Genomic DNA, 10,748 nt, shown 5'->3' on the forward strand with positions numbered 1-10,748 from the left:
TGAAGAAGAAGGTCGAGCTCTTTTGCGATCATAATTTGGACGATTCGCGTAGTTTAGAGCATTCGATCGTAAGGATGGATCAACTTCCATCGGTACAGGATAATTATTATTAGCCTGTGGTTGCATTGTCCTCGGGGGAAAATTATGCCTGGGAAAATTATGCCTAGTCTGGTTATATGGTTGTGGTATCCTCGGTTGGGAAAAGTAGTTCCTTTGTTGAGGAATGTACTGATTTTGTGGTCCTCTTGGCGGTAGGGGTGGTTTTTGAAATATCGCACTACTGTGATGGGCTTGTCGTGGAGGTGGCGGTACATACAAATCTCTTGGTCTAGGTACATGATTGGCACGAGTTTCTCCTTTAAATGGTGCCGATCTCATGTTCATGTTGCAATATTCTAAGCAGTAATTGTACGCGGCATTTAAGTTCGGCGGATTGTTATTTTTTAACAAGAAACAAAGGGGGCTTTCAAGTCCTCTTATAAAACAATCCAAAGCCTTCTCTCTGAAGTAAGAAGCATGGGCTTCTGCATTAATCGAGTACTTGGGATCCGTATAAATTTGAGTAATTATTGCACTTTGCAAATCATTCACTCTACTAAAATAGCTGCTTAGAGATTCCGTACCTTTTTTGCTGATCCCCGTCAGTTCGTGATCGAGCGTTTTCAATTCTCTTTTGTCTTTATAATACAGAAGCAGAGTACTTTTAATGGATGACCAATCACCTGGTATTCCATTCGTATTTAAAACGTCTGCTGCTTCACCCTTAATTTTCCTTCTAATTGTTCCTTCTATCACGTGGTAAAACGTGGAATCACGAGGAACTTTGGCGTACATATGGAGAACATTTTCGATCTCCATTATCCACGCCATTAGTTCGTTCGCATGTCCATCGAATGTTGGTAAATCGCGGACATAATCGGGGATTTTTCCTACGCTTACGAACTCGTCGTAGGTCATCGTTGGTGCTGAAGGAGTGGTCATTCTGCTTTTGTCGAAAACTTCGTTCCTTTTGTTTTTCTTATTGATTATCATACGCTTCGGATTAACTATCTGTTCGTACACTAGTTCGCTTTCCTCGATTTCCTTCACTTTTCAATTTCACTAATGTTGCTGTGCCTTTGATGTTTGCTCAATCTTTCCTTTCGCTTCGCGGTATGTTTCTTCTCCTTTCTTTACTTAAAAAATACTATCCTTTCACTTAAAAAATAAATAACTGTGACTCACGCTAAGATCAGGAAAACTGTGCCGATGTTCAATCGCATGCTGCTTCCGATGAGTGCTGCTCGATGCGTTGGGTCGTTCCGGTTTGGCGTTGCTTACTAGGGTCCCTTCGGCGTCTATTCGGGAGAGATGTCCTCGAATTGCAGGTCACGGTGAACGTCCTCCTCAGTGTCGTTGTGCAGGTTTGTTATCACTTATCACCTCACTTTTTTACAAAGAGGTCCCTATTCGGGCGCCAGTTAAGTTTTCCGCGGGTGCGGGGATTGTACGGGGTTTCGGTAGAAATGGACGTTCGGAGCAAAAGTGAATGAAGACGACTGTGTTCGCTGACGGTTAGACTTAGAGTGTCTTTCTGTATTTCTAGAATGTTACATCTTACAATCTTAATGTGGCGGAATAGGAAAAAGGGAGGATGATACATAAAGGACCAATGTATATATGTCGCAGGTATGCGAAGGATCATGTAAGGATCGCAGGTATGCGTACGGCTGATCAATGAGCGATATCCTTTGTAAACAGGAAACGAGGGCTGAGTGTTCTATGCGATCCCGTTTCCAATGCACCTGAGTCAATAGTTCAGTCCTTGCTTGAACTGTGTTGTTTACCTTCTTTTCTGGTCGGTTATCTTGGGTCTCTTCGAGTCTGATCATGTCCGCTCGGGCCGATCGTTTATTTATTTAGGACCACTTTGTTACGGGTCTGTTAACTCGCCCTTCCTTAGATTTGAGGCTCCGTACGAAATACATGCATCATGGTGGGTGGGTTGTAGTTGTTTGACGCATTCTCGTTATCCGATGTGGGGCGCGGTGTTGGTGGTTCGTGGATATTTATGACGGTTCCTCTCTTCCACATTTTCGTAGCTATGTAGGCACCGAAGGCAATAATTAGCATCACAGGCCAACTGATTATGTTCATGTAAAACCATCCACTTCCGTTGATGCTATTTGTCTCTAATTTCATTTTCTGCATCTCATTTCTAAGCTCTTTGTGTAGTGAATGTAGGTGTTCCAGGCTTAGATTTACTACGGGGTTTTGTGGTGTCACTTTGATACCGTAGATAGGTAGATGCAATGGCGATCCGAACATTTCGGTTTTGTTATTAGAGATCATTTTCTCATTGAGGAAGATACTACATGCCTCATAGGTTATGAGAAATGAACCGGTCAAATTTCTCTTCTTAACGCCGCATGTGGTTTTGATGGTGAAGGTACTAACCGAGTCGATCAACAAATGGTTCGTATCGAGATGAATAACTTCAGTCTTCGCTGGGTTCGATATGTAGTCACAGAGTGCTGACTCTCCTCGAAGAAGTGCTGGGATACAATTTCCGTTGTCTTGTTGCAAATCCTTTAGATCGAATATGTGTTTCTCGACATTGGGGACGATGAAAAATTGGGATTTAAGGGAAAGGTAATATTGGTTGGGAACATGAACTTTCTTATCATTGTTAGTTATACCGAACAGCTCAATCCTCGTGTAAAGGTCGCTTGTAAGTCTAGGGCAACTTATGATGAACAGTATTTCATTATTATTCGTGGCAATTTTTGTACTCGTGTACGACAATGCTTCTGTAACTGTTTGTATCGGAAGTTCTTGTTTTGTTATATCGCTAATTAGTAAATCTATTTCGTTCTTGTTCAATATGCGTGGGTTTGTTATGCCCAATTTAGCCAAAGCTATACTATCTGTAACTAAGCTTAACTTCTCGGACAGATATTTGAGGTTCAGGAGAATGTTTATTGAATAAAAGTCTATCGAGGAATCTCGCGAAAGTTTAAGTGCTTCTTGGATTCGTTGCAGTGTCTCTGTTAGCTGAAGTGTAAGATCCTTATTGATTTTTACTTGTACATTATTGTTGGTTATGAGATCGTTTATAGTAGAATTGATTAGCCTTAGATCATCAGCGTCTGGACTTCCTGCGATAAACTTCCAAACAGTTCCTATTGCGTCCCAACGTTTGCTTCTATGGATCGGAAATGTATTCTTCAACATTTCATATGCGTTAGTGAATTCTTGTTCTATAATGGTTGTAAATTGGGTTTCTTCTAGAGAACTAAATTCCGTAGATAAGATCCTAATTTCGCGCTGTATGGCTGATACGTTGAAATGATGTATGTAGTAGTTATTGCCAAATGTTACTCTGGCATCGCCTCTTTTAAATGCGAATATCGGTATTTTTTCTAAACTAGATATTGAGATGTTTTGGCCACGGCAACCATGTAGGCATCTGAAACGATACATTTACGTTGATTTAATCTTTAAATCGTTCTTGTGAATCCTTTTTCCGTCTTTAGTTGTAACGGTGGTTCTGTTTACTTTCTCAATTTCTACTTTTTTATATAATTTCGCCTGTTTTGGTCTGCGTTTTGTTTTCATGTACGCATTAGACTCTTTAGATACTAATCTGTCTTTTCGCGATTTGTTATAGTACTTCATATCCTTTCCTTGTTTTTTATTTAGGTTGATGTATGCTTCACGTAGAATCGAGAGTGTGTTGCTTGAAGGTGTAATGATTTCAATAGGAGTGAACGAGGTGACAGAATGAATAGAATTATTATACTTGTGTACTGACATCGTGACTAAATCTGTTGAATTTAAATGTGGGTGTTCTGATTTAGTGATGCGATAAATTTCTAATAATGTGGAATGGAATCTCTCAACGACACCATTCATTTCACTTCTTCCCGTGGCAGTTACATAAGGAGTGATTTTGTGTGTATTAAAGAAATCTGTTATATCCCTTGAATTAAATGATTTTTCCCCATCCATAACGATAATATCGGGTGGTCTATGCTTTAGTATCATTTCCTTCAACATTGGTAACACGTCAACGGTACCCCTGGAATCAATCTTCACAACTTGTGCGTACTTTGAAAATTTATCTACGCATGTTAGGTAATAGTTGTTCTCTATGAACATTATATCAATATGCATTATCTCGAACGGTGCGTTCGGCAAAGGAGTTTTCTGCATTGGTAGATCGATTGGGCTTCTGTCGTACTTACATTCGTTACAAACGCGACAATTTTGTATCAAATATTTCACCTGAGCGGCCATCCTGGGAAAATAAAATTTTTTGATAATCTGCGCCTTGTTCTCTTCAGTTCCCCTATGTGCTCTATTGTGTTCTTTTTGGATGATAGCAACTTGATCGGTGCTGCTCGTTATATCCTCTAGCAGTCTTTGCGTAAACCGAATCTTCAATAGGTTTTGCCTTCCAAAGTTTTTCTTATAAACTTCTTGTAATTTTCCCATCAGTGTTTCGCTAGTTAATAATCCATTCAATTTCGAAGGGTCGAAGTGTGTTTTCAGAACATGTAGCAAGGTTTGTTCCTTTGTATCTGGAATCGTTACCTTGATCCGCTTAAAGTTTGGAAAGGGTTCAGTTGTATGAACGTCTTCTCTTCCCTCTTTTAAAATTATTTGATGCCTGAATGCATTCAGAGGAGCTTCGGTCGATGGAATGTAAAGGTCATCACTCTCATTTGCCGAATGCTGTGTTGCTGTCATGGAATATACCATTCGACTTAGGGCATCTGCCACGACATTAGTTTTTCCGGGCTTGTAGATGATCTCGTAATCGTGTTCTTCTAAATAGGCTTTCCATCGCTTCAATTTAGCGTTAGTATTCCGTTGGGAAAGCGTGAAGGTGAGCGGTTGGTGATCAGTAAGTATCTTAAATTTGGCTCCATATAGGTAGTTCCTAAACGTTTTCAATGCCCAAATTATAGCAAGCATTTCCTTTTCGGGAACAGAATATGATTCTTCTGTTTTAGTTAATGAACGCGAACCAAAATGAATAGGTTTATCTTTCCCTATCTCTCCCTGTGATAAGACTGCTCCAATGGCATAGTCCGAAGCATCCGTTGTCAGAATAAACGGTTGGCTGTAATCAGGATATATTAGAATATCGGATGATGACAAAATGTTTTTCATTTTATCAAAGCATTTGATTTGTTCTGGTGATAATACAATATTTTTATTCGAGGCCGGGTTCTTCTCACCTCGTAACATGTTTGTTAGTGGCTTTGCAATCTTTGCAAAGTCTTGAATAAACCTTCTGTAATAGCCCATTAGTCCTAAAAATGATCTAAGATTTTTTACTGTCTTAGGGATTGGAAAATTTTTTATCACCTCTATTTTCTTCGGGTTTGGCTTGACGCCATTGTTTGTAATTATATGTCCGAGAAACTCAATTTCCTCATGTAAAAATTCGGATTTATCCAATTGAACCTTTAAGTTGGCCGAATTTAATGTTTTTAAAACCCTTTCTAAATTTTTCAAGTGTTCTTCTACAGATTTTCCGAATACGATTACATCATCCATGTAGATGTAACATATTCTCCCTATTTCTTCTCTTAGGACGTCATCTAAGGCTCGCTGAAATATAGCTGGAGCATTTTTTAATCCAAACGGCATTCTCACAAACTCATATTTTCCATTATTTATGGAGAACGCCGTTTTTTCAATGTCCTCCTGTCTCATTTTGATCTGGTGAAATCCTGATGCAAGATCAAGAGTTGAGAAATATTTTTGCACTTTCAATTGATCTAAAACGTATGTTATTTCGGGCATTGGGTACCGGTCACTTACAGTTTTCTCATTTATTTTTCTGTAATCGATAACCATTCTAAATTTTTTTTGCCCTGACGCATCATTCTTTTTTGGCACTATCCAGACTGGAGAAGTCCATGCTGATCTGGATGGCCTAATTATTCCCGTTTCCAATAAAGTTTTGATTTGAGTATTTACTTCACTTGTGTATGCCGCGGGGTAAGGATATACCTTTTGATGCACGGGTATGTCGTCAGTGGTATTTATCGCACATTCTACGTTGGTAGTGCATGTCAATGCCAAGTTTGGTTCGTGAAAAACATGTTTATTATTATTTAACATGTCAGTTAGCTTTCCTTTGTGTAACTCGTTTAGATGATCTGTTCTAAAGTCAACAAGATTATTTTCCTCCTTGGTTGTATACATTTGCAAAGGTATATTGAAATGCATACCGCCGTCTGTGGTTATTGTTAGGGTATCATTTTCAAAACATAGTTTAGCGTCAAGTGCTCTCAACATTCCTGTTCCTATTAGCCCGTAAAAGAACGAATGAAATTCATACATAATAAATTGGAATTTTAGGTTTGACTTTGGTTCAAAAAAAGCAATGTCTATAGCCGAGGTAGCGTCGAATTTTCCAGTGGCACTTTTAATGTTATGGCTACTATAACTGTACGGCTTCGAGTTTTTGTAAGCCAAAGCTAATTTCGGCGAAATTAAATTGATATTTGAGCCGCAGTCAATCAAAAAGGGGTATTCTCCTTGAGTTGTCCGCAAAATGATGTATGGGAGAAATGGTTTTACCATTTTGCGGCCCATTCTAAAAAATTAGTTTCTTCATTGTTACTCTGGACAGGTTCTTCGTGATATTTGAGATCTGTCTCATTTAATGGTGGCGCTGATGGGACGTACTCGAGCGGAGCGTCTACCGAATAGGTTTGCCTTTGTTGTGAAGAAGAAGGTCGAGCTCTTTTGCGATCATAATTTGGACGATTCGCGTAGTTTAGAGCATTCGATCGTAAGGATGGATCAACTTCCATCGGTACAGGATAATTATTATTAGCCTGTGGTTGCATTGTCCTCGGGGGAAAATTATGCCTGGGAAAATTATGCCTAGTCTGGTTATATGGTTGTGGTATCCTCGGTTGGGAAAAGTAGTTCCTTTGTTGAGGAATGTACTGATTTTGTGGTCCTCTTGGCGGTAGGGGTGGTTTTTGAAATATCGCACTACTGTGATGGGCTTGTCGTGGAGGTGGCGGTACATACAAATCTCTTGGTCTAGGTACATGATTGGCACGAGTTTCTCCTTTAAATGGTGCCGATCTCATGTTCATGTTGCAATATTCTAAGCAGTAATTGTACGCGGCATTTAAGTTCGGCGGATTGTTATTTTTTAACAAGAAACAAAGGGGGCTTTCAAGTCCTCTTATAAAACAATCCAAAGCCTTCTCTCTGAAGTAAGAAGCATGGGCTTCTGCATTAATCGAGTACTTGGGATCCGTATAAATTTGAGTAATTATTGCACTTTGCAAATCATTCACTCTACTAAAATAGCTGCTTAGAGATTCCGTACCTTTTTTGCTGATCCCCGTCAGTTCGTGATCGAGCGTTTTCAATTCTCTTTTGTCTTTATAATACAGAAGCAGAGTACTTTTAATGGATGACCAATCACCTGGTATTCCATTCGTATTTAAAACGTCTGCTGCTTCACCCTTAATTTTCCTTCTAATTGTTCCTTCTATCACGTGGTAAAACGTGGAATCACGAGGAACTTTGGCGTACATATGGAGAACATTTTCGATCTCCATTATCCACGCCATTAGTTCGTTCGCATGTCCATCGAATGTTGGTAAATCGCGGACATAATCGGGGATTTTTCCTACGCTTACGAACTCGTCGTAGGTCATCGTTGGTGCTGAAGGAGTGGTCATTCTGCTTTTGTCGAAAACTTCGTTCCTTTTGTTTTTCTTATTGATTATCATACGCTTCGGATTAACTATCTGTTCGTACACTAGTTCGCTTTCCTCGATTTCCTTCACTTTTCAATTTCACTAATGTTGCTGTGCCTTTGATGTTTGCTCAATCTTTCCTTTCGCTTCGCGGTATGTTTCTTCTCCTTTCTTTACTTAAAAAATACTATCCTTTCACTTAAAAAATAAATAACTGTGACTCACGCTAAGATCAGGAAAACTGTGCCGATGTTCAATCGCATGCTGCTTCCGATGAGTGCTGCTCGATGCGTTGGGTCGTTCCGGTTTGGCGTTGCTTACTAGGGTCCCTTCGGCGTCTATTCGGGAGAGATGTCCTCGAATTGCAGGTCACGGTGAACGTCCTCCTCAGTGTCGTTGTGCAGGTTTGTTATCACTTATCACCTCACTTTTTTACAAAGAGGTCCCTATTCGGGCGCCAGTTAAGTTTTCCGCGGGTGCGGGGATTGTACGGGGTTTCGGTAGAAATGGACGTTCGGAGCAAAAGTGAATGAAGACGACTGTGTTCGCTGACGGTTAGACTTAGAGTGTCTTTCTGTATTTCTAGAATGTTACATCTTACAATCTTAATGTGGCGGAATAGGAAAAAGGGAGGATGATACATAAAGGACCAATGTATATATGTCGCAGGTATGCGAAGGATCATGTAAGGATCGCAGGTATGCGTACGGCTGATCAATGAGCGATATCCTTTGTAAACAGGAAACGAGGGCTGAGTGTTCTATGCGATCCCGTTTCCAATGCACCTGAGTCAATAGTTCAGTCCTTGCTTGAACTGTGTTGTTTACCTTCTTTTCTGGTCGGTTATCTTGGGTCTCTTCGAGTCTGATCATGTCCGCTCGGGCCGATCGTTTATTTATTTAGGACCACTTTGTTACGGGTCTGTTAACTCGCCCTTCCTTAGATTTGAGGCTCCGTACGAAATACATGCATCATGGTGGGTGGGTTGTAGTTGTTTGACGCATTCTCGTTATCCGATGTGGGGCGCGGTGTTGGTGGTTCGTGGATATTTATGACGGTTCCTCTCTTCCACATTTTCGTAGCTATGTAGGCACCGAAGGCAATAATTAGCATCACAGGCCAACTGATTATGTTCATGTAAAACCATCCACTTCCGTTGATGCTATTTGTCTCTAATTTCATTTTCTGCATCTCATTTCTAAGCTCTTTGTGTAGTGAATGTAGGTGTTCCAGGCTTAGATTTACTACGGGGTTTTGTGGTGTCACTTTGATACCGTAGATAGGTAGATGCAATGGCGATCCGAACATTTCGGTTTTGTTATTAGAGATCATTTTCTCATTGAGGAAGATACTACATGCCTCATAGGTTATGAGAAATGAACCGGTCAAATTTCTCTTCTTAACGCCGCATGTGGTTTTGATGGTGAAGGTACTAACCGAGTCGATCAACAAATGGTTCGTATCGAGATGAATAACTTCAGTCTTCGCTGGGTTCGATATGTAGTCACAGAGTGCTGACTCTCCTCGAAGAAGTGCTGGGATACAATTTCCGTTGTCTTGTTGCAAATCCTTTAGATCGAATATGTGTTTCTCGACATTGGGGACGATGAAAAATTGGGATTTAAGGGAAAGGTAATATTGGTTGGGAACATGAACTTTCTTATCATTGTTAGTTATACCGAACAGCTCAATCCTCGTGTAAAGGTCGCTTGTAAGTCTAGGGCAACTTATGATGAACAGTATTTCATTATTATTCGTGGCAATTTTTGTACTCGTGTACGACAATGCTTCTGTAACTGTTTGTATCGGAAGTTCTTGTTTTGTTATATCGCTAATTAGTAAATCTATTTCGTTCTTGTTCAATATGCGTGGGTTTGTTATGCCCAATTTAGCCAAAGCTATACTATCTGTAACTAAGCTTAACTTCTCGGACAGATATTTGAGGTTCAGGAGAATGTTTATTGAATAAAAGTCTATCGAGGAATCTCGCGAAAGTTTAAGTGCTTCTTGGATTCGTTGCAGTGTCTCTGTTAGCTGAAGTGTAAGATCCTTATTGATTTTTACTTGTACATTATTGTTGGTTATGAGATCGTTTATAGTAGAATTGATTAGCCTTAGATCATCAGCGTCTGGACTTCCTGCGATAAACTTCCAAACAGTTCCTATTGCGTCCCAACGTTTGCTTCTATGGATCGGAAATGTATTCTTCAACATTTCATATGCGTTAGTGAATTCTTGTTCTATAATGGTTGTAAATTGGGTTTCTTCTAGAGAACTAAATTCCGTAGATAAGATCCTAATTTCGCGCTGTATGGCTGATACGTTGAAATGATGTATGTAGTAGTTATTGCCAAATGTTACTCTGGCATCGCCTCTTTTAAATGCGAATATCGGTATTTTTTCTAAACTAGATATTGAGATGTTTTGGCCACGGCAACCATGTAGGCATCTGAAACGATACATTTACGTTGATTTAATCTTTAAATCGTTCTTGTGAATCCTTTTTCCGTCTTTAGTTGTAACGGTGGTTCTGTTTACTTTCTCAATTTCTACTTTTTTATATAATTTCGCCTGTTTTGGTCTGCGTTTTGTTTTCATGTACGCATTAGACTCTTTAGATACTAATCTGTCTTTTCGCGATTTGTTATAGTACTTCATATCCTTTCCTTGTTTTTTATTTAGGTTGATGTATGCTTCACGTAGAATCGAGAGTGTGTTGCTTGAAGGTGTAATGATTTCAATAGGAGTGAACGAGGTGACAGAATGAATAGAATTATTATACTTGTGTACTGACATCGTGACTAAATCTGTTGAATTTAAATGTGGGTGTTCTGATTTAGTGATGCGATAAATTTCTAATAATGTGGAATGGAATCTCTCAACGACACCATTCATTTCACTTCTTCCCGTGGCAGTTACATAAGGAGTGATTTTGTGTGTATTAAAGAAATCTGTTATATCCCTTGAATTAAATGATTTTTCCCCATCCATAACGATAATATCGGGTGGTCTATGCTTTAGTAT

The 10,748-nt window shown here is 39.5% G+C and overlaps 2 protein-coding genes across 2 annotated transcripts; both read right to left on the minus strand.

Annotated features, from left to right (window-relative positions):
- Positions 1-1,938: 1,938 nt before the first annotated feature.
- Positions 1,939-7,706, minus strand: LOC131214193 (uncharacterized). Its single transcript, XM_058208572.1, has 3 exons — positions 7,558-7,706; positions 2,274-3,448; positions 1,939-2,204 (listed from the first exon to the last, which is right to left on the minus strand). Exons 1-3 carry the CDS (start codon positions 7,704-7,706, stop codon positions 1,939-1,941), a joined length of 1,590 nt encoding a protein of 529 aa, XP_058064555.1.
- A 957-nt stretch (positions 7,707-8,663) lies between these two features.
- Positions 8,664-10,173, minus strand: LOC131214194 (uncharacterized; the record flags this gene model as incomplete). The annotated part of the gene is made up of 2 exons (XM_058208573.1): positions 8,664-8,929; positions 8,999-10,173. Coding segments are annotated over 2 exons (1,441 nt in total), but the record flags the coding sequence as incomplete, so codon positions are not given.
- Positions 10,174-10,748: the final 575 nt, after the last annotated feature.

Source organism: Anopheles bellator, unplaced genomic scaffold (genome assembly GCF_943735745.2).
Source record: "Anopheles bellator unplaced genomic scaffold, idAnoBellAS_SP24_06.2 scaffold00200_ctg1, whole genome shotgun sequence".
NCBI classification, from domain to species: domain Eukaryota; kingdom Metazoa; phylum Arthropoda; class Insecta; order Diptera; family Culicidae; genus Anopheles; species Anopheles bellator.